This window comes from Oncorhynchus mykiss, chromosome 7, assembly GCF_057628025.1.
Source record: "Oncorhynchus mykiss isolate SJ-2025 chromosome 7, ASM5762802v1, whole genome shotgun sequence".
Lineage (NCBI taxonomy): Eukaryota > Metazoa > Chordata > Actinopteri > Salmoniformes > Salmonidae > Oncorhynchus > Oncorhynchus mykiss.
The window spans coordinates 63,162,884-63,187,480 of record NC_143028.1 but is presented as its reverse complement, the minus strand read 5'-3'; the positions used below and the strand labels follow the sequence as shown (position 1 = coordinate 63,187,480).

Here is a 24,597-nt window from a genome sequence, read left to right as displayed (position 1 = left end):
TCCACATTAACTCTGTACTGGTACCCCCTGTATATAGCCTCCACATTAACTCTGTACTGGTACCCCCTGTATATAGCCTCCACATTGACTCTGTACACCAACCCCCTGTATATAGCCTCCACATTGACTCTGTACTGGTACCCCCTGTATATAGCCTCCACATTGACTCTGTACTGGTACCCCCTGTATATAGCCTCCACATTAACTCTGTACTGGTACCCCCTGTATATAGCCTCCAATTTGACTCTGTACTGGTACCCCCTGTATATAGCCTCCACATTGACTCTGTACTGGTACCCCCTGTATATAGCCTCCACATTAACTCTATACCGGTACCCCCTGTATATAGCCTCCACATTAACTCTGTACCGGTACCCCCTGTATAGAGCCTCCACATTAACTCTGTACTGGTACCCCCTGTATATAGCCTCCACATTAACTCTGTACTTGTACCCCCTGTATATAGCCTCCACATTAACTCTGTACTGGTACCCCCCCCCCTGTATAGAGCCTCCACATTAACCCTGTACTGGTACCCCCTGTATAGAGCCTCCACATTAACTCTGTGCTGGTACCCCCTGTATAGAGCCTCCACATTAACCCTGTACTGGTACCCCCTGTATAGAGCCTCCACATTAACCCTGTACTGGTATCCCCTGTATATAGCCTCCACATTAACTCTGTACTGGTACCCCCTGTATAGAGCCTCCACATTAACCCTGTACTGGTACCCCCTGTATAGAGCCTCCACATTAACCCTGTACTGGTACCCCCTGTATATAGCCTCCACATTAACTCTGTACTGGTACCCCCTGTATAGAGCCTCCACATTAACCCTGTACTGGTACCCCCTGTATATAGCCTCCACATTAACCCTGTACTGGTACCCCCTGTATATAGCCTCCACATTAACCCTGTACTGGTACCCCCTGTATAGAGCCTCCACATTAACTCTGTACTGGTACCCCCTGTATAGAGCCTCCACATTAACCCTGTACTGGTACCCCCTGTATAGAGCCTCCACGTTAACCCTGTACTGGTACCCCCTGTATAGAGCCTCCACATTAACCCTGTACTGGTACCCCCTGTATAGAGCCTCCACATTGACTCTGTACTGGTGCCCCCTGTATATAGCCTCTACATTGACTCTGTAATGGTGCCCCCTGTATATAGCCTCCAAATTGACTCTGTACTGGTACCCCCTGTATGTAGCCTCCAATTTGACTCTGTACTGGTACCCCCTGTATATAGCCTCCACATTGACTCTGTACTGGTACCCCCTGTATATAGCCTCCATATTGACTCTGTAATGGTGCCCCCTGTATATAGCTTCCAATCTGACTCTGTACTGGTACCCCCTGTATAGAGCCTCCACATTGACTCTGTACTGGTACCCCCTGTATATGGCCTCCATATTGACTCTGTACTGGTCCCCCCTGTATATAGCCTCCACATTGACTCTGTACTGGTCCCCCCTGTATATAGCCTCCATATTGACTCTGTACTGGTGCCCCCTGTATATAGCTTCCACATTGACTCTGTACTGGTTCCCCCTGTATATAGCCTCCACTTTGACTCTGTACTGGTACCCTCTGTATATAGCCTCCAAATTGACTCTGTACACCAACCCCCTGTATATAGCCTACACATTAACTCTGTACTCCAACCCCCTGTATATAGCCTCCACATTAACTCTGTACACCAACCCCCTGTATATAGCCTCCACATTGACTCTGTACTGGTACCCCCTGTATATAGCCTCCACATTGACTCTGTACTGGTACCCCCTGTATATAGCCTCCACATTAACTCTGTACTGGTACCCCCTGTATATAGCCTCCAATTTGACTCTGTACTGGTACCCCCTGTATATAGCCTCCACATTGACTCTGTACTGGTACCCCCTGTATATAGCCTCCACATTAACTCTATACCGGTACCCCCTGTATATAGCCTCCACATTAACTCTGTACCGGTACCCCCTGTATAGAGCCTCCACATTAACTCTGTACTGGTACCCCCTGTATATAGCCTCCACATTAACTCTGTACTTGTACCCCCTGTATATAGCCTCCACATTAACTCTGTACTGGTACCCCCCCCCCTGTATAGAGCCTCCACATTAACCCTGTACTGGTACCCCCTGTATAGAGCCTCCACATTAACTCTGTGCTGGTACCCCCTGTATAGAGCCTCCACATTAACCCTGTACTGGTACCCCCTGTATAGAGCCTCCACATTAACCCTGTACTGGTACCCCCTGTATATAGCCTCCACATTAACTCTGTACTGGTACCCCCTGTATATAGCCTCCACATTGACTCTGTACACCAACCCCCTGTATATAGCCTCCACATTGACTCTGTACTGGTACCCCCTGTATATAGCCTCCACATTGACTCTGTACTGGTACCCCCTGTATATAGCCTCCACATTAACTCTGTACTGGTACCCCCTGTATATAGCCTCCAATTTGACTCTGTACTGGTACCCCCTGTATATAGCCTCCACATTGACTCTGTACTGGTACCCCCTGTATATAGCCTCCACATTAACTCTATACCGGTACCCCCTGTATATAGCCTCCACATTAACTCTGTACCGGTACCCCCTGTATAGAGCCTCCACATTAACTCTGTACTGGTACCCCCTGTATATAGCCTCCACATTAACTCTGTACTTGTACCCCCTGTATATAGCCTCCACATTAACTCTGTACTGGTACCCCCCCCCCTGTATAGAGCCTCCACATTAACCCTGTACTGGTACCCCCTGTATAGAGCCTCCACATTAACTCTGTGCTGGTACCCCCTGTATAGAGCCTCCACATTAACCCTGTACTGGTACCCCCTGTATAGAGCCTCCACATTAACCCTGTACTGGTACCCCCTGTATAGAGCCTCCACATTAACCCTGTACTGGTACCCCCTGTATATAGCCTCCACATTAACTCTGTACTGGTACCCCCTGTATAGAGCCTCCACATTAACCCTGTACTGGTACCCCCTGTATATAGCCTCCACATTAACCCTGTACTGGTACCCCCTGTATATAGCCTCCACATTAACCCTGTACTGGTACCCCCTGTATAGAGCCTCCACATTAACTCTGTACTGGTACCCCCTGTATAGAGCCTCCACATTAACCCTGTACTGGTACCCCCTGTATAGAGCCTCCACGTTAACCCTGTACTGGTACCCCCTGTATAGAGCCTCCACATTAACCCTGTACTGGTACCCCCTGTATAGAGCCTCCACATTAACTCTGTACTGGTACCCCCTGTATAGAGCCTCCACATTAACTCTGTACTGGTACCCCCTGTATAGAGCCTCCACATTAACCCTGTACTGGTACCCCCTGTATAGAACCTCCACATTAACTCTGTACTGGTACCCCCTGTATAGAGCCTCCACATTAACTCTGTACTGGTACCCCCTGTATAGAGCCTCCACATTAACCCTGTACTGGTACCCCCTGTATAGAGCCTCCACATTAACTCTGTACTGGTACCCCCTGTATAGAGCCTCCACATTAACTCTGTACTGGTACCCCCTGTATAGAGCCTCCACATTAACCCTGTACTGGTACCCCCTGTATAGAGCCTCCACATTAACTCTGTACTGGTACCCCCTGTATAGAGCCTCCACATTAACTCTGTACTGGTACCCCCTGTATAGAGCCTCCACATTAACCCTGTACTGGTACCCCCTGTATAGAGCCTCCACGTTAACTCTGTACTGGTACCCCCTGTATAGAGCCTCCACATTAACTCTGTACTGGTACCCCCTGTATAGAGCCTCCACATTAACTCTGTACTGGTACCCCCTGTATAGAGCCTCCACATTAACTCTGTACTGGTACCCCCTGTATATAGCCTCCACATTAACCCTGTACTGGTACCCCCTGTATAGAGCCTCCACATTAACCCTGTACTGGTACCCCCTGTATATAGCCTCCACATTAACTCTGTACTGGTACCCCCTGTATAGAGCCTCCACATTAACTCTGTACTGGTACCCCCTGTATAGAGCCTCCACATTAACTCTGTACTGGTACCCCCTGTATAGAGCCTCCACATTAACTCTGTACTGGTACCCCCTGTATAGAGCCTCCACATTAACTCTGTACTGGTACCCCCTGTATAGAGCCTCCACATTAACTCTGTACTGGTACCCCCTGTATATAGCCCCACTAATGTTATTTTACTACTGATCTTTTTTTCTTTTAACCTCTAACTTGGCAAGTCAGTTAAGAACAAATTTTTATTTACAATGACGGCCTACCCCGTCCAAACCCGGATGTTGTGTGCCACCATATGGGACTCCCAATCATGTCCGGATGTGAAGCAGCCATGATTAGAACCAGGTACTGCAATGACAACTCTTGCACTGAGATGCAGTGTCTTAGACAACTGCCCCGCTTGGGAGCACCAATTTTTTATTTTTTATTACTTGTTCCTTTTATTTCTTATTCTTATTCGTATTTTATAACTGCATTGTTGGTTAGGGCTTGTAAGTAAGCATTTCACTGTAAGGTCTACACCTGGTGTATTCGGTGCATGTGACTAATACAATTTGATTTGATTTGATATTGTATCAATTACTAGAGCTATGCCCTCTCTGTCTACACAGAAACCTATGGCCGGCTCTCCAGATTCTCCATGGAAAGAGCTTTTCCGTCCATGACTAAGTTTAATCTGTCTGGGAAAGTGACCGTTCAAGTAAAGTCAGCCTTATATCCGTATAACAACACAGTATTTATTGACAGTGTGAATCTAATCACCCATCCTGAAATCAAAAGAGATAAATCATCAACATGGGAGATGGATGTTGACTTGTAACCCTCTGACCCCATCCTGTTCGAGGTCATCTAGGAACATAATGGAGAATGTATTGATTACCCAGCTCAGTGGTGATGTCCTCCTGGGCCCTTGTTGTGTGTCCCAATAACCAACCCTTTCTCCTGCCCTCGTGTAATACTTCCCACAAAAATCTAAAATAATTGAATTAGTGGGGGCATGGTCTTATGGGAGTTTTCACCATATTTCTTATAACAGTCATTTCCTTTCAAAACAGTGAAGAGAAGTGAAAAGTGCACACTGTGGGAGAAAGGAGAGATAATTGGGACATAGCCAGTATTCACAAATATTGCTGATCTAGCATCAGTATTGTCTTTTAGATCTTGAATACAGATACATGGACAGGGAGGACCTGATCCTAGATCAGTACCTCTACCCTGAGACACTTTATGAACACAGATTTGACTCTCATTCCATGTAGAATCATAATGGATATTGTATTAATTATTACCATGTGGTGATGGGTGAGGTAATGCCTATAGGCTTACATAGCTCCAAGGTCATGGATATCCAAGACCACACCTGGGTACCAGTGAGACCATCACAGGCTGATTCATCTATCTCGTTGGCCCGTTTTCCTGTTGTACTGAAGAAGGCACAGTTGGGGTCAAATCGTTGCTTGATTAAACCAACACTTGAGAGCATAATGATTCTCTCTAATCAAGTTCCTGGGACAAGTTTATTTTTAAGTATGTGCGCACAACACTTCTTCCTGCCTCTTCTGTGTTTGACCCTACTCTAGTTGGACAACCTGGACGAGCAGGCTGCTCAGATCAGACGGGAGCTGGATGGACGCCTGCAGATGGCCGATCAGATTGCCAGGGTGAGTCTGATAGCCTACAGACGTAGGATCTTAATTTGAGCCAGTTTGCTACAGCAGGAAAATAATCCTGCAGCAGCAGGAAATGTGAATTATTATGTGGATTATAATGAATGGATATTTTTGTATGGGTTGATAAAAAAAATTATTCTTCAGGGAAAATCAAGCCTTTTTAATACACTCCAAGTAAAGAAGTTTATCCTGCGTCAGGGTGATTGAAGTAAGATCCTACAGCTGTAACATTGTGCTGAGCTACATAAGAACCTCAGTTTGTAGGCTAAGAAACAAAATGGCTTTACTATGCGAGTTCCCTATTCTAGAAACAGCTTTACGTCACAATAAATACTGTAGGCTACATACAGTATCTGTTAATCTATTGAATGACAAGCATTTACATTAGTGTTGACAATTTGGATATATTTTATAAGTAAAGTGTCTTTCATTTTCAGGATGACTAGTCAACATGGACACAAAAGCCGACTTGAAATCTAGTAAAAACAGTTTTGTACAACAATTTTTGGTAAATGTTATTATTTTTTTCAAAGGGTGGCAAGTTCCCAAAGTTTGTGTCGAAGGAGATGGAGCACATGTACATAGAGGAGCTAAAGGCGTCGGTGAACCAGCTGATGGCCAACCTGGAGAGCATGCCCGTGTCCAAGGGAGGAGAGTTCAAACTGCAGAAGCTGAAGAAAGGACACAACACCTCCATCATGGACATGGGCCAGGAGGACGAGAACACACTGTCTAAATCTGACGTGGTGCTCTCCTTCACTCTGGAGGTAGGTACCCTAATCCTATCTAACCCTAGCCCTGACCATCACCCTAACCCATCTCAACAGTAACACTAACACTAACCAAGTACAACTCTGATGTTGCCCTAACACTGTCTAGGAAGGATAAAACCTCAGCATTTTGGCATTATGACAGAATATCCTAAATACAGTGTTACCATTCACCTGCCTCTGTCTTTATAAGCAGGATAAGTCATCAAAAACATGATCAACCTATTTATTTACAACGTATCAGTGTTCTGTGGCAAGGAAAACACTGTTTCTATTGAGGTCTGTGGTGGTGGTAGTAGTGGTGGTGGTGGTAGTGGTGGTGGTGGTGATGATGATGATATAGCAGATTTTTACCTCAGCCGGCCCTTTGATAAACTAGATCTGATTTGCACTTTCATTGGTCTATTGGTTATTTTAGAACATGGATACATTCCATGCCGAAGTCCCAGAGTGTTTGCGCTTATGCTTTAATTTTCTTCTATCTTGATAGATGTATATAAATCTAGACCAGGGCCCGTATTCACATACCGTCTCTGAGTTAGGGTGCTGAATGATCTAGGATCAGGTTTTCCCTCTTATTAGTTATGATTTGAAATGCAAAACTGATCCGCTCTCATACTCTGAGACGCTTGTGAATATATACCCAGTATAGATTGCAAACAGGTTGCCCTCCAGCCATAAAGAAAGAGAAGAAAAAATAGATGAACAAAGAAGGAGTGAAATAACAGATCACAAGGTATACCTAGGTAATGTAGTGAAATAAAATACCTCCTTTTTAACATTTCATAGCAAACTTCATAATAACTCATTATAGTAACTCTGGTTATGATGAACAATCTAAGAGAATACGATATACTCAGAAGAGCCATTTCTGTTCCCCTAGCTACTTAAGGAGAAGGAAGTTCTAGCACTGGCAGCAGGATTGGTGGGTCCCCTGCGGGACGGTTGAGCTAACGTAGGCTAATGGGATTAGCATGAGGTTGTAAGTAACAAGAACATTTCCCAGGGCATAGACATATCTGATATTGGCAGAAAGCTTAAATTCTTGTTAATCTAACTACACTGTCCAATTTACAGAAGCCATTACAGTGAAAGAATACCAAGCTATTGTTTTAGTTTTGAACATGAAAAGTTATTAATAAACAAATTAGGCACATTTAGGCAGTCCTGATACAACATTTTGAACAGAAATGCAATAGTTCATTGGATCAGTCTAACACTTTGCACATATATTGCTGCCATCTAGTGGCCAAAATCTAAATTGCACCTGGGTTGGAATAATACATTATGGCCTTTCCATTGCATTTCAAAGATGGTACAAAAAAAATACAGAAAACGGTTGTTTTTTTCTTTGTATTTTCTTTTACCAGATCTAATGTGTTATATTTTCCTACATTCCTTTCACATTTCCACAAAGGTCAAAGTGTTTCCTTTCAAACGGTACCAAGAATATGCATATCCTTGCTTCAGGGCCTGAGCTGCAGGCGGTTAGATTTGGGTATGTCATTTTAGGCAAAAATTTTAAAAAAGGGGCTGATCCTTAACACCACTCCCTCCCCAGCCTGGTCTCAAAGACATGTAACATAGTAAATGTAAATCTGGAACACTCAAATTAGTATATGTTACGTTTGGTACGTTACATAAGACAGAAGGATGCTAAAGTAAAAAATGAAAGTAGGGTGGTTGGATAGGTGCATAACGTGAAAGTCTAGCAACCCAAAGGTTGCGTGTTCGAATCTCATCACCTAGCCACCTAGCTCACGTTAGTCACAATATATTGCAATTGCAAACATCCACAAATGATTACATACTAGAGGTCAACGCCGATACCGATACCGATTATTGGATTATTGGAGGACCAAAAAAGCCGATACCGATTAATTGGATGATTTTTAAATTTTTATTTGTAATTATGACAATTACAACAATACTGAATGAATACTTATTTTAACTTAATATAATACATCAATAAAATCAATTTAGCCTCAAGTAATTAATGAAACATGTTCAATTTGGTTTAAATAATGCAAAAACAAAGTGTTGGAGAAGAAAGTAAAAGTGCAATATGTGCTATGTAAGAAAGCTAACGTTTCAGTTCCTTGCTCAGAACATGAGAACATATGAAAGCTGGTGGTTCCTTTTAACATGAGTCTTCAATATTCCCAGGTAAGAAGTTTTAGGTTGTAGTTATTATAGGAATTATAGGACTATTTCCCTCTATACCATTTGTATTTCATTAACCTTTGACTATTGGATGTTCTTATGGGCACTTTAGTATTGCCAGTGTAACAGTATAGCTTCCGTTCCTCTCCTCGCTCCTCCCTGGGCTCGAACTAGCAACACAACGACAACAGCCACCATCGAAGCAGCGTTACCCATGCAGAGCAAGGGGAACAACCACTAGAAGGCTCAGAGCGAGTGACGTTTGAAAAGCTATTAGCACGCGCTAACTAGCTAGCCATTTCACTTCGGTTACACCAGCCTCATCTCGGGAGTTGATAGGCTTGAAGCAATAAACAGCGCAATGCTTGACGCACAATGAAGAGCTGCTGTTTGAATGATTGTTTACGCGCCTGCTTCTGCCTACCACCGCTCAGTCAGATACTTAGATACTTCTATGCTTGTATGCTCCGTCAGATTATATGCAACGCAGGACACGCTAGATAATATCTAGTAATTTCAACCATGTGTAGTTAACTAGTGATTATGATTGATTGTTTTTATAAGTCAAGTTTAATGCTAGCTAGCAACTTACCTTGGCTTACTGCATTCGCGTAACAGGCAGTCTCCTTGTGGAGTGCAACGAGAGAGAGGCAGGTCGTATTGCATTGGACTAGTTAACTGTAAGGTTGCAAGATTGGATCCCCCGAGCTGACGAGGTGAAAATCTGTCATTCTACCCTTGACCGAGGCAGTTAACCCAACGTTCCTAGGCCGTCATTGAAAATAAGAATGTATAAAATAAAGGTATAAAAAAATAAAATGAAAATAAAAATATAATAAAGAAATCGGCAAATCGGCACCCAAAAATACAGATTTCCGATTGTTATGAAAACTTGAAATCGGCCCTAATTAATCGGCCATTCCGATTAATCGGTCGACTAATACATACCATACAAAATGTAGCATATCATACTAATTAGAGTGTCTCGGATTTACATTTACTATGTTACGTCTACCCCTGAGTCCAGGTTGCCCTCCCAGCAGTTGATTGTAGTGTTGAGAAGAGAAGATGATTATGGTGCTAAAACTGAAACTACAGCTTTATAGATTGGAGAGGCTGGCCTGATTTGTAGCTTCTGTCATGGAATTTAGTGATGGGGGTTTTGCCCCCCATTGTCTTTCCCATTTTAATTATCATGAGTTTCAGTTTGCTTGAGTAGGTCTCTGTGTTATCATCTTTCTCTCAGTGTGTAGGGCACCTTGATAATGGCTGGAGCGGAATCAGTGGAATGGTATCAAATACATCAAACACATGATTTCAATGTGTTTGTTGCCATTCTGTTCGCGCCGTTCCAACCATTATTATAAGCCGTCCTCCACTCAGCACGCTCCATTTGTTTAAGGTACTTTAAGATATACTGTAAATATTGTTGACCAATAGAGCTACGGGTAATAATGAGTTTTAAACTAATGATTGTTAATGGGGGTTTTATGAGGTTATTCTGTATGCATTTACCTATGTGGGTTTCTGCCTTTGATCAACAAGGTCAAGGTGACTGTTGTAGTTGTGTAAAGGGCTGGGGCCCATTCAGGAATGTGCAGAGCGCTCAGATGTATAGTCTAGACCAGATACGGTATGGTTGTCTTTCATGTAGAATAAAGAGTAATGTTAGCTCTATATTTAATACATTTCTGCTACATTGTGAACCTTTAACAACATGCTGTTTGTGTGTGCCCTTCAGGTGGTTATCATGGAGGTGGTGGGCCTGAAGTCTCTGGCTCCTAACAGGATTGTGTACTGCACTATGGAGGTGGAGGGAGGGGAGAAACTGCAGACAGACCAGGCCGAGGCCTCCAAGCCAACGTAAGACCCTACTATCTCTCTGTCTGTCTCTCTGACTCTCTCTCTGCCTTTGTCTCTCTTTCTCTCTCTCTTTCTCACCTCAACCTGGCTTTGCTCAACATTCACTTACTAATATGTTCTCATGGTATTTGAATGTAGTCACCTTCTCTTCACACTTTGATTTCTGAGTCAGCTGTTCAAGTTGTGAAAGAAGGCTCACAGTGTAATCTTCCGTTTAGAACAGTCTGTCTCCATGGGATTTAGAGGGAGGTCTGATGAGTCAATCTCAGGTCATGAGCATACCAAAAAGGTTCTCCTTTGAACACCTCACATTCACCTACGGGTATAACCATATAGATACATCCTGAAACTATATCTAAGGGTCCAACACTGTAAGTTGGTTCATGTTCATCATGGTTACAGCCTTTCGTCATCCCTGTCTGAATGATGATGATGATGGGAGGTGAATGTGTCGAACATGATCATGTCTCCTGTAATGAAGGACACAGTCTGTAACAGTACAGTGTGTCTATGAAGCCAGTCTTTCTCTCTTGTGATGTTTCGTGCGTGAGCTATTTCAGGGACTCATCATCCTGCTTCTTTCCTTCTCTGACACTGATTGTGCCGACAGACAAGGCAGCTCTGCTTCTAGCTCCTAAGCAACTTTACAGTATTACAGCTGGAAATAACTTTTGAATATCAGAGCGGTGGTAACTCACCATTATTACGACCTGGAATATGACTTTCCCGAATTGGATCCTTTGTTCATACCCCACCGGGCAATTTAATTTATCCCAGAGGCTGCTCCAAGTCGAAGCCGGCGAGAAGAGGTATTCGGAGTGGACTTATAGTCCGACTCAGTAGGTGGGCACACCATCCACCACTTCCGAGTGTATTACTCGCTAATGTTCAGTCTCTGGACAATAAAGTAGACAAGCTCAGGGCGAGGATCTCCTACCAGAGACACACCAGGGACTGTAACATACTCTGTTTCACGGAATCATGGCTCTCTTGGCATATACTATCTCTGTCCATGGAGCCAACTGGGTTCTCGTTTTATTTGCGCAGACAAGAATAAAGAGCTCTCCGGGAAGAAAAAAGGTGGGGGTGTATGCTTCATGATTAACACCTCATGGTGTGATTGTGATAACATACAGAAACTCAAGTCCTTTTGTTCACCCGACCTAGAATACCTCACAATCAAATGCCGACCGTATTACCTCCCAAGATAATTATCTTCTGTTATAGTCACAGCCGTGTATATTCTCTCTCAACCCGATGCCATGACAGCCCTCAAGGAACTACACCAGACTTTTTGCAAACTGGAAACCACGCATCCTGAGGCCGCTTTTATTGTAGCGGTGTATTTTAACAAAGCAAATTTGAGGAAAACGCTACCAAACTATCAACACAATGACTGTAGTACTCGCTTAGGAAAAGCACTAGATCACTGCTACTCGCCTTTTGGAAATGCCTACAAGGCCCTCCCTTCAGCAAATCAGATCACAACTTAATTTTGCTCCTCACTTTCTATAGGCAGAAACTCAAACAGGAAGTACCCATTCAAAGGTCTTTTCAATGCTGGTCTGACCAATCGGAATCCATGCTTCAAGATTGTTTTGATCACGCAAACTAGGATATGTTCCGGGTTGCCTCTGAGATTAACATTGATGCTTACACGGACACGGTGATTGAGTTCATCAGGAAGTGTATAGGGGATATTGTTCCCACGGTGACTGTTAAAACATACCCAAACCAGCGGCTGCTGGAGGATGCGCAGACCAGCTGGCTGGAGTGTTTACGGACATAATCACTCCCTATCCCAGTCTGCCGTCTCGACTTGCTTCAAGATGTCCACCATTGTTCCTGTACCCAAGAAAGCAAAGGTAACTGAACTAAATTACTATGCCCCGGAGCACTCACTTCTGTCATCAAGAAGTGCTTTGAGAGGATACTTTACCTGACACCCTAGACGATGCAATCGCCATCGCAATGCACACTGCCCTAACCGATCTGGACATGAGAAATACAGTGCCTTGCGAAAGTATTCGGCCCCCTTGAACTTTGCGACATTTTGCCACATTTCAGGCTTCAAACATAAAGATATAAAACTGTATTTTTTTGTGAAGAATCAACAACAAGTGGGACACAATCATGAAGTGCAACAACATTTATTGGATATTTCAAACTTTAATAACAAATCAAAAACTGAAAAATTGGGCGTGCAAAATTATTCAGCCCCTTTACTTTCAGTGCAGCAAACTCTCTCCAGACGTTCAGTGAGGATCTCTGAATGATCCAATGTTGACCTAAATGACTAATGATGATAAATACAATCCACCTGTGTGTAATCAAGTCTCCGTATAAATGCACCTGCACTGTGATAGTCTCAGAGGTCCGTTAAAAGCGCAGAGAGCATCATGAAGAACAAGGAACACACCAGGCAGGTCCGAGATACTGTTGTGAAGAAGTTTAAAGCCGGATTTGGATACAAAAAGATTTCCCAAGCTTTAAACATCCCAAGGAGCACTGTGCAAGCGATAATATTGAAATGGAAGGAGTATCAGACCACTGCAAATCTACCAAGACCTGGCCGTCCCTCTAAACTTTCAGCTCATACAAGGAGAAGACTGATAAGAGATGCAGCCAAGAGGCCCATGATCACGCTGGATGAACTGCAGAGATCTACAGCTGAGGTGGGAGACTCTGTCCATAGGACAACAATCGTCAACAATCGTCAAGGACAACAAGTCGTATATTGCACAAATCTGGCCTTTATGGAAGAGTGGCAAGAAGAAAGCCATTTCTTAAAGATATTCATAAAAAGTGTAGTTTAAAGTTTGCCACAAGCCACCTGGGAGACACACCAAACATGTGGAAGAAGGTGCTCTGGTCAGATGAAACCAAAATTGAACTTTTTGGCAACAATGCAAAACGTTATGTTTGGCGTAAAAGCAACACAGCTCATCACCCTGACCACACCATCCCCACTCATCACCCTGACCACACCAACATGGTGGTGGCAGCATCATGGTTTGAGACTGCCTTTCTTCAGCAGGGACAGGGAAGATGGTTTAAAATTGATGGGAAGATGGATGGAGCCAAATACAGGACCATTCTGGAAGAAAACCTGATGGAGTCTGCAAAAGACCTGAGACTGGGACGGAGATTTGTCTTCCAACAAGACAATGATCCAAAACATAAAGCAAAATCTACAATGGAATGGTTCAAAAATAAACATATCCAGGTGTTAGAATGGCCATGTCAAAGTCCAGACCTGAATCCAATCGAGAATCTGTGGAAAGAACTGAAAACTGCTGTTCACAAATGCTCTCCATCCAACCTCACTGAGCTCGAGCTGTTTTGCAAGGAGGAATGGGAAAACATTTCAGTCTCCCGATGTGCAAAACTGATAGAGACATACCCCAAGCGACTTACAGCTGTAATCGCAGCAAAAGGTGGCGCTACAAAGTATTAACTTAAGGGGCCTGAATAATTTTGCACGCCCAATTTTTCAGTTTTTGATTTGTTAAAAAAGTTTGAAATATCCAATAAATGTCGTTCCACTTCATGATTGTGTCCCACTTGTTGTTGATTCTTCACAAAAAAAATGCAGTTTTATATCTTTATGTTTGAAGCCTGAAATGTGGCAAAAGGTCGCAAAGTTCAAGGGGGCCGAATACTTTCGCAAGGCACTGTACCTACGTCAGAATGTTGTTAATTTACTATAGCTCAGCCTTCAACACCATAGTACCCTCCAAGCTCATCATTAAGCTTGGGGCCCTGGGTCTGAACCCTGCCCTGTGCAACTGGGTCCTGGACTTCCTGACGTGCCGCCCCCAGGTGGTGAAGGAAGGAAACACCACCACTACCTTGATCCTCAATACAGGGGCCCCACAAGGGTGCGTGCTCAGCCCACTTCTGTACTCCTTGTTCACCCATGACTGGGTGGCCACGCATGCCTCCACGTTTGCAGACAACACAACAGTAGTAGGGCTGATTACCAAACATCCCAACATTAACAAAACGAAGGAGCTGATTGTGGACTTCAGGAAACAGCAGAAGGAGCACGCCCCTATCCACATCGACAGGACCACATTGGAGAAGGTTGAAAGATTCAAGATCCTTGGCGTTCACATCATTGATAATCTGAATTGGTCCACCCACACAGCCAGTGTGGTGAAGAAGGCACAACAGTGCCTCTTCAACCTCAAGAAGCTGAAGAAATCTGGCTTGGCCCCTAAGACCCTCAGAAACTTTTACAGATGCACAATTGAAAGCATCCTGTCAAGCTGTATCACCGCCTGGAATGGCAACTGCACCGCCCACAACCGCAGGGCTCTCCAGAGGGTGGTACGGTCTGCCCAACGCATCATCGGGGGCACACGTCCTGCCCTCCAGGACACCTACAGCACCCAATGTCACAGGAAGGCCAAAAAGCTCATCAAGGACAACAACCACGCGAGCCACGGCCTGTTCACCCCGCTATCACCCAGAAGGCGAAGTCCGTATAGGTGCATCAAAGCGGGGACCGAGAGACTGAAAAACAGCTTCTATCTCAAGGCCATTAGACTGTTACACAGTGCATTTCACTACACCCACAATAACATCTGCTAAATATGTGTATGTGACCACCAGATGGAGAGAGAGATGAATGAAGGACAGACAAGGAAAGAAAAAGTGGCAGGTGACAGACAAAGAGGTAGAGAAAGGGGAGAGGGGCAGAAATGGAAAGAATGAGAGAGGGGAGAGAGAAAATAGAGAGGTAGAGGGGGAAAGGTAGAGGAGAGAGTGAAAGAGAGGGAGAGAGGGGAGATGGAGGTAGAGAGAGGGGGAGAGCAGCCTCTCTGTGTGCTCTTACTGTAGTGCAGCCAGGAAGGGAGAGACTGATTAGGACACAGCATCTCAATGGAGCTGGAGAGAGTCCCCATCCAGCACTCATGGAAATGACAAGCATCACGTGCTGCTAGCTAAGTGTCTGCTTATCCATCACATACACCATCACACACACACTGCACACAGGCTTCACATACACTGTACACACGCTGCCCACACACTACACGCAAAAACGTACAAACAAGCATACAAACAGGATAACACAAGCTTGCAGGTACACATACACAAGCATGCATGACCACGTATGCACACACACACATTGTTTGTACACTCAAAAAAACGAAAACATGCACACAAGACGTACACAAAGCTCATCTAATTCACCAGGCATGGATTGACTAGGGCGTCATGGGTGAGCCATACACAGCCACTGTGTATCTTAGCGATCTGCAGCGACGTATACGTACTGTACTTATGGGAAAACACTGGCACAACCTTTGACTGGACAAGCTTCAACTACCCCCATTGTAATATACACGATGCACACCGATGCAAGGTCAAATACAACACAATAATGAAATCCATTTGTGAAGACTGGAGAGTGAATGATAGCTGATGGGGTTGATGTAGTACTGGGATGAGGGACCAGCATAAGCACCGGTGACTGTTTTGTCCTTTGTATTGACATGAGACTTACTCCAAGCCACTCAACCCAAATATGAATTAGATACTAATTTATATGCTGCACAGTAGGAGTATGGACCTTGGTGTTGCTGCTTCCATCGGCAAGGTCCCCGTCATGTTCTTCAAATGGCCTCTGTTGCCTACCACACACAACGCTGCAGCTACCTCCAAACACACACACACACGCTCATAGAACTCCCTCTTTGTCCAGTCACCTTACTCAAACTGTACCCCTATCTGTTGTAAGAGAATTCCAAACCCCTTGGACATGATGAGACACATACAGATGTAAGATCTTCATTTGACCACCCTGTTGCAGGACAACTTTCCTGAAATGCAGGACATTTTAAACTTGTAATGAATTTGAGTTTTAAAAAGTCTTCTCAAGTTTGTAATTTCCACTAAGAAATGTCAGTCTTGATTTCCCCTACAAAAATGTCCATTAATTATAATCCACATAATAATTTCCTTTTGCTGCAGAATCATTTTCCTGCTGTAGCGAACTGTCTTGAAGATATTACACTACTACTCTCATTCTTATTGATTATATCCATATTCATATCTATATTCTGCCCTTGAATTGCGTTCCCATGCAGAACTAGACAGATAGCTAACAACTAAGTCTTCAATAAAACTCCCAAGGCTTGACTTTTCTTGAACGGATATAATGAAAACGTTTGTTGTGAAACTGCAAAATAGAGAAAAGAATATACTTTAGTATTCAATTCACACCGACATACTGTAGCTGTACATTATACATTAGTATTCAATTCACACCGACATACTGTAGCTGTACATTATACATTAGTATTCAATTCACACCGACATACTGTAGCTGTACATTATACATTAGTATTCAATTCACACCGACATACTGTAGCTGTACATTATACATTAGTATTCAATTCACACCGACATACTGTAGCTGTACATTATACTTTAGTATTCAATTCACACCGACATACTGTAGCTGTACATTATACATTAGTATTCAATTCACACCGACATACTGCAGCTGTACATTATACATTAGTATTCAATTCACACCGACACACTGTAGCTGTACATTATACATTAGTATTCAATTCACACCGACACACTGTAGCTGTACATTATACATTAGTATTCAATTCACACCGACATACTGTAGCTGTACATTATACATTAGTATTCAATTCACACCGACACACTGTAGCTGTACATTATACATTAGTATTCAATTCACACCGACATACTGTAGCTGTACATTATACATTAGTATTCAATTCACACCGACACACTGTAGCTGTACATTATACATTAGTATTCAATTCACACCGACATACTGTAGCTGTACATTATACATTAGTATTCAATTCACACCGACATACTGTAGCTGTACATTATACATTAGTATTCAATTCACACCGACACACTGTAGCTGTACATTATACATTAGTATTCAATTCACACCGACATACTGTAGCTGTACATTATACATTAGTATTCAATTCACACCGACACACTGTAGCTGTACATTATACATTAGTATTCAATTCACACCGACATACTGTAGCTGTACATTATACATTAGTATTCAATTCACACCGACATACTGTAGCTGTACATTATACATTAGTATTCAATTCACACCGACATACTGTAGCTGTACATTATACATTAGTATTCAATTCACACCGACACACTGTAGCTGTACATTATACATTAGTATTCAATTCACACCGACACACTGTAGCTGTACATTATACATTAGTATTCAATTCACACCGACACACTGTAGCTGTACATTATACATTAGTATTCAATTCACACCGACACACTGTAGCTGTACATTATACATTAGTATTCAATTCACACCGACATACTGTAGCTGTACATTATACATTAGTATTCAATTCACACCGACACACTGTAGCTGTACATTATACATTAGTATTCAATTCACACCGACACACTGTAGCTGTACATTATACATTAGTATTCAATTCACACCGACATACTGTAGCTGTACATTATACATTAGTATTCAATTCACACCGACACACTGTAGCTGTACATTATACATTAGTATTCAATTCACACCGACATACTGTAGCTGTACATTATACATTAGTATTCAATTCACACCGACACACTGTAGCTGTACATTATACATTTGAAGGTGCATGAATACAAAGCACGTGCTAAGGTACCATGCATCTGGCACGATGCCAAACCATATAGCTAATTGTTACTCATATGGTAATTGGCTAACTCCTTTAATTACTCTAAGAATGTACAACCATCTCTGTAGAATAACAAAGCATATTACACTAGAAACAGTAACAAAACTACAGTATTGTCTATTTTACAATTCGTTTGCATGACGCACGAGCAAAGTAATACAGCTGACGGCATACATGAAAGGCATTGCAATTTGTGTGAGTAAATCCAACCAACCAACATTGATATGTAAGCAACTCTATCAATAACAAGATTATCATCACTAGCTAAATGCTTGAATCGAACTTACAAACAAATATTTTCCGAGGCAGAAGCATGACAAGAAAACTGCACTGAAAGACCTGCACCGTAGCGTTGTTTTTAGCTGCTTCTCGGGTCTCTTCCGGTTTCCTCCTCTGCGTGTCTCTTCCTGTTTTCCTTACAGTCCAAGTATCAGAAAGCTCCACTAGGGGGCAAATAACACCATGGAACACAATGAAAATCCATCTTAACCATTGTAATAAAATGATCTGTTACCTTCTAACAGGATGGCAGCACAATCTATATTCAATAAATGATCAATACAAGTAGAAATATGGTGCCAATGTGAAACAGTTCCGTGTAAGATGAGACACCACTGGCCCCCCCTGGTGGTGCTGAGTGGTAGTGTCAGAGAGGAGCAGGAGGAGGAGGAGTGACACTCTTGCTGTGTTCACGCACCGTTTCCCCTGTCCCCTTTCTGTGTCTCCATTTGTCACATCGTCACTCACAGATGCAGCTCACGTAGAGGGACACTCACAGCAGGAGGACAAACAGCACACACAGACGCTCACACACGCGGGCACACACAAACACACACACACCCACACACACACACACACACACACACACACACACACACACACACACACACACACACACACACACACACACACACACACACACACACACACACACACACACACACACACACACACACACACAGACTGCTGGCTCTGCCTCCTTGATGATGATATCACGTGTCATCCTATTATGATTAAAGACACAATAACCCCTATGAACATGTTAGTATATGTCACTTTGTGAATGTGCACGTGTGTGTGCATGCGTGAGTGTGCATGTGTGTTTGTCTCTGTGTCGTGGTAGTGTTTCCTCAGGCTGGTAGTGCTCACTGCGTGGTGCGGTCGGTGGCCTGTCTCCTTCTCAGTCTCAAATCAAATTGTATTTGTCACATGCGCCGAATACAACAGCTGTAGACCTTACAGTGAAATGCTTACTCACAAGCCCTTAACCAACAATGCAATTTTAAGAAAAATAAGAAGCTGTTTAGAAGCCTCTTGGACCTAGACTTGGTGCTCCAGTACCACTCCATCTCTCCTCTGTAATAAATTGATGTTTCTGCTGCACAGTGTGTTTGGGACTGGGACCAGACAATGCATTTCATGTCACCTCCCTCTACTCCCCGCAGCCAACTCTCAGCAAGTTCAGCCAAGACAAAGAAAGTGTCAGCTGCTGTTCTCAGTCTGTCTCATAATTCAACAGTAAATTGCTTACTCAGTCAGACCTAGCTTTTTCTTTTCCACTTTGGTTTTCTAGTAGTTTATATCTAACCACCACTCACTCCTTCTGAGAGTGCAGGTATCGGGGATGAGAGAGAGAGAGAGAGAGAGAGAGAGAGAGAGAGAGAGAGAGAGAGAGAGAGAGAGAGAGAGAGAGAGAGAGAGAGAGAGAGAGAGAGAGAGAGAGAGAGAGAGAGAGAGAGAGAGAGAGAGAGAGAGAGAGAGAGAGAGAGAGAGAGAGAGAGAGATACCTATTTGCTCATCGTTACAACACTGTATATAGACATAATATGACATTTGAAATGTTTCTATTCCTTTTGAACTTTTGTGAGTGTAATGTTTACTGTTCATTTTTTATTGTTTACTTCACATTTGTTTATTTTCTATTTCACTTGCTTTGGCAATGTTAACATATGTTTCCCATGCCAATACAGGCCGTTGAAGCACTTTAATTGAATTGAGAGAGAGAAAGTGAGAGAGAAAAGGGACGGAGAGTTTTTTTACTAGATCTTGTGCAATACCTCTGGGCCAGGCAGATGTTAAGTAAGGCTGGGATTCAATTCAATTACCTTCACTGTAAAGACTGCGAATGGCAGCTCGAACAGAAATTCCCTTCCAAATGAAATTTCAGTGCAGGTTGTTTATCTGCATTAGTTTGAATCCTGGGCTAAATTTACAGCCCCTTGGATGTTGCAGTAGCTCCCATGTTTTGAGTCATGCCAGAATGTAGTGAAGGTATAATGCAGTGGTGGAAAAAGTACTCAATTGTCATACATGAGTAAAAGTAAAGATAACTTAACAGAAAATGACTCAAGTAAAAGTGAAAGTTACCCATTAAAATACTACTTGAGTAAAAGTCTAAAAGTATCTGGTTTTAGATGTACTTAAGTACAGTTCTAGAAAAAGTACTAAATTGTCATACTTGAGTAAAAGTACAAAGTAAAAATAAATGCTACACATCAAATTCCTTATATTAAGCATACTAGATGGCACTATTTTCATATTCTTAATTACGGACAGAAAGGGGCCCACTCCAACAGTCAGACATGATTTACAAACACTTCAGTTGTCATATCAGAGGCAGTAGGGATGACAAATCGTTATATTGATAGGTGCCATAATTCTGTCCTGCTTGAGCATTCTAAATGTAACGACTACTTTTGTGTGTCAGGGAAAATATAAGGAGTAAAAAGTACACTATTTTTTTCAGGAATATAGTGGAGTAAAAGTAAAAGTTGTCAAAAATATAAATAGTAAAGTTAAGTACAGATACCCCAAAAAACTACTTATTTACGTACTTTACACCACTGTGTGTGTGTGTGTGTGTGTTGTATTTCAGCTGGGGGACCCAGGGAGACTTCACCACCACACACCCCCTCCCTGCTGTCAAGGTGAAACTGTTTACAGAAAGCACTGGAGTTCTGGCCCTGGAGGACAAAGAGCTGGGCAGGGTAACACAATTTTTTTTTATCTCTCTCTCTCTCTCTCTCTCTCTAGTAATTTTCTGCACTCTCTTTCTACAGTCTCTCTCTCTCTCTTTCTCTACAGTCTCTTCTCTCTACAGTCTCCCTCTCTACGGTCTATCTCTCTACAGTCTTTCTCTCTACAGTCTCTCTCTCTATGGTCTCTCACTCTCTACAGTATCTCTCTCTCTCTCTCTCTCTCTCCAGTCTCTCTCTCTCTCTCTCTCTCTCTCTCTCTCTCTCTCTCTACACTCTCTCTCTCTATGGTCTCACTCTCTCTCTCTCTCTCTCTCTACAGTCTCTCTCTCTCTAGTCTCTCTCTCTCTCTACAGTCTCTCTCTCTCTAGTCTCTCTCCATCTCTACAGTCTCTCCCTCTCGCTCTACAGTCTCTATCTCTCTCTCTCTCTCTGCAGTCTCTCTCAATCTCTCTCTCTACAGTCTCTCTCAATCTCTCTCTCTACAGTCTCTCTCTCTACAGTCTCTCTCTCTCTACAGTATCTCTCTCTACAGTAATTTTCTGCAGTCTCTCTCTCTCTCACTCCACAGTCTCTCTCTCTCACTCTACAGTCTCTCTCAATCTCTCTCTCTACAGTCTCTCTCAATCTCTCTCTCTACAGTTTCTCTCTCTACAGTCTCTCTCAGTCTCTCTCTCTCTCTACAGTCTCTCTCTCTCTGCAGTCTCTCTCAATCTCTCTCTCTACAGTCTCTCTCTCTATAGTCTCTCTCTCTCTACAGTATCTCTCTCTACAGTAATTTTCTGCAGTCTCTCTCTCTCTCTACAGTCTCTCTCTCTCTCTACAGTCTCTCTCTCTCTCTCTCTCTCTCTCTCTCTCTCTCTCTCTCTAGTAATTTTCTGCAGTCTCTCTTTCTATAGTCTCTCTCTCTCTCTTTTTCTACAGTCTCTCTCTCTACAGTTTCTCTCTCTCTACAGTCTCTCTTTCTCTACGGTCTCTCTCTCTACAATCTCTCTCGCTACAGTCTTACTCCTTACAGTCTCTCTCTGCATACAGTCTGTCCCTCTACAGTCCCTCTCTCTATACAGTCCCTTGCTAAAGTCTCTATCTCTACAGTCTCTCTCTCCCTCTCGCTCTACAGTCTCCACAGTCTCTCTCTACAGTCTCTCTCTCACTCCACAGTCTCTCTCTCTCTCTCTCTCTCTCTCTCTCTCTCTCTACAGTATCTCTCTCTACAGTAATTTTCTGCAGTCTCTCTCTCTCACACTCCACAGTCTCTCTCTCTCACTCTACAGTCTCTCTCAATCTCTCTCTCTGCAGTCTCTCTCTCTCTACAGTCTCTCTCTCACTCCACAGTCTCTCTCTCTCTCTCTCTCTCTCTCTCTCTCTACAGTATCTCTCTCTACAGTAATTTTCTGCAGTCTCTCTCTCTCTCACTCCACAGTCTCTCTCTCTCACTCTACAGTCTCTCTCAATCGCTCTCTCTACAGTCCCTCTCAATCTCTCTCTCTCTACAGTTTCTCTCTCTACAGTCTCTCTCAATCTATCTCTCTACAGTCTCTCTCTCTCTCTCTGCAGTCTCTCTCAATCTCTCTCTCTACAGTCCCTCTCTCTCTACAGTCTCTCTCTCTACAATCTCTCTCTCTCTACAGTATCTCTCTCTACAGTAATTTTCTGCAGTCTCTCTCTCTCTCTCTCTCTCTACAGTCTCACTCTCTCTCTCTCTCTCTCTATCTATCTCTCTCTCTCTCTCTCTCTCTCTCTCTCTCTAGTCTCTCTCTCTCTACGGTCTCTCTCTCTCTCTCTCTCGCTCTCTCTCTCCCTCTCGCTCTCTCTCTCTCTACAGACTCTCTCTACAGTCTCTCTCTACGGTCTCCCTCTCTACGGTCTCTCTCTCTACAGTCTCTCTCTCTACGGTCTCTCTCTCTCTATGGTCTCTCTCTCTCTACGGTCTCTCTCTCTACGGGCTCTCTCTCTCTACAGTATCTCACTCTCTCTCTCTCTCTATGGTCTCTCTCTCTCTACGGTCTCTCTCTCTCTACGGTCTCTCTCTCTCTACAGTATCTCTCTCTCTCTCTCTCCAGTAATTTTCTGCAGTCTCTCTCTCTCTCTACAGTCTCTCTCAATCTATCTCTCTCTACAGTCTCTCTCTCTCTGCAGTCTCTCGCAATCTCTCTCTCTACAGTCCCTCTCTCTCTGCAGTCTTTCTCTCTACAATTCAATTCAATTCAATTCAATTCAAGGGCTTTATTGGCATGGGAAACATGTGTTAACATTGCCAAAGCAAGTGAGGTAGACAACATACAAAGTGAATATATAAAGTGAAAAACAACAAAAATTAACAGTAAACATTACACATACAGAGGTTTCAAAACAGTAAAGACATTACAAATGTCATATTATATATATTTATATACAGTGTTTTAACAATGTACAAATGGTTAAAGGACACAAGATAAAATAAATAAGCATAAATATGGGTTGTATTTACAATGGTGTGTGTTCTTCACTGGTTGCCCTTTTCTCGTGGCAACAGGTCACAAATCTTGCTGCTGTGATGGCACACTGTGGAATTTCACCCAGTAGATATGGGAGTTTTTCAAAATTGGATTTGTTTTCGAATTCTTTGTGGATCTGTGTAATCTGAGGGAAATATGTCTCTCTAATATGGTCATACATTGGGCAGGAGGTTAGGAAGTGCAGCTCAGTTTCCACCTCATTTTGTGGGCAGTGAGCACATAGCCAGTCTTTCTCTCTACATTATCTCTCTCTCTACAGTGTCTCTCTCTCTCTACATTGTCTCTCTCTCTACATTATCTCTCTCTCTACAGTGTCTCTCTCTCTACAATCTCTCTCTCTCTACAGTATCTCTCTCTACAGTAATTTTCTGCAGTCTCTCTCTCTCTCTCTACAGTCTCTCTCTCTCTCTCTCTCTCTCTCTCTCTCTCTTTCTCTCTCTCTAGTCTCTCTCTCTACGGTCTCTCTCTCTCTCTCTCTCGCTCTCTCTCTCCCTCTCGCTCTCTCTCTCTCTACCGACTCTCTCTACAGTCTCTCTCTCTACGGTCTCTCTCTCTACAGTCTCTCTCTCTACGGTCTCTCTCTCTATGGTCTCTCTCTCTCTACGGTCTCTCTCTCTCTATGGTCTCTCTCTCTCTACGGGCTCTCTCTCTCTACAGTATCTAACTCTCTCTCTCTCTCTACCGTCTCTCTCTCTCTCTCTACGGTCTCTCTCTCTACAGTATCTCTCTCTCTCTCTCTCTCTCTCCAGTTATTTTCTACAGTCTCTCTCTCTCTCTCTCTCTCTCTCTCTCTCTCTCTCGCGCTCTCTCTCTCTTTAGTCTCTCTCTCTCTCTCTCGCTCTCTCTCTCTCTACAGTCTCTCTCTCTACGGTCTCCCTCTCTACGGTCTCTCTCTCTCTACAGTCTCTCTTTCT

At 43.2% G+C, this 24,597-nt stretch overlaps 1 protein-coding gene across 8 annotated transcripts in view; it reads left to right on the top strand.

The window, feature by feature from the left end:
* LOC110528345 (calcium-dependent secretion activator 1) overlaps positions 1-24,597 on the top strand; it is a 186,929-nt gene that overhangs the window by 112,030 nt on the left and 50,302 nt on the right. For all 8 annotated transcript variants that reach the window (XM_036983939.2, XM_090241683.1, XM_090241687.1 and 5 more), the window contains exons 4-7: positions 5,601-5,681; positions 6,224-6,457; positions 10,365-10,486; positions 21,086-21,197. In XM_036983939.2, the coding sequence (XP_036839834.2) occupies positions 5,601-5,681; positions 6,224-6,457; positions 10,365-10,486; positions 21,086-21,197 (549 nt within the window). The remainder of the gene's footprint in view (positions 1-5,600; positions 5,682-6,223; positions 6,458-10,364; positions 10,487-21,085; positions 21,198-24,597) is intronic.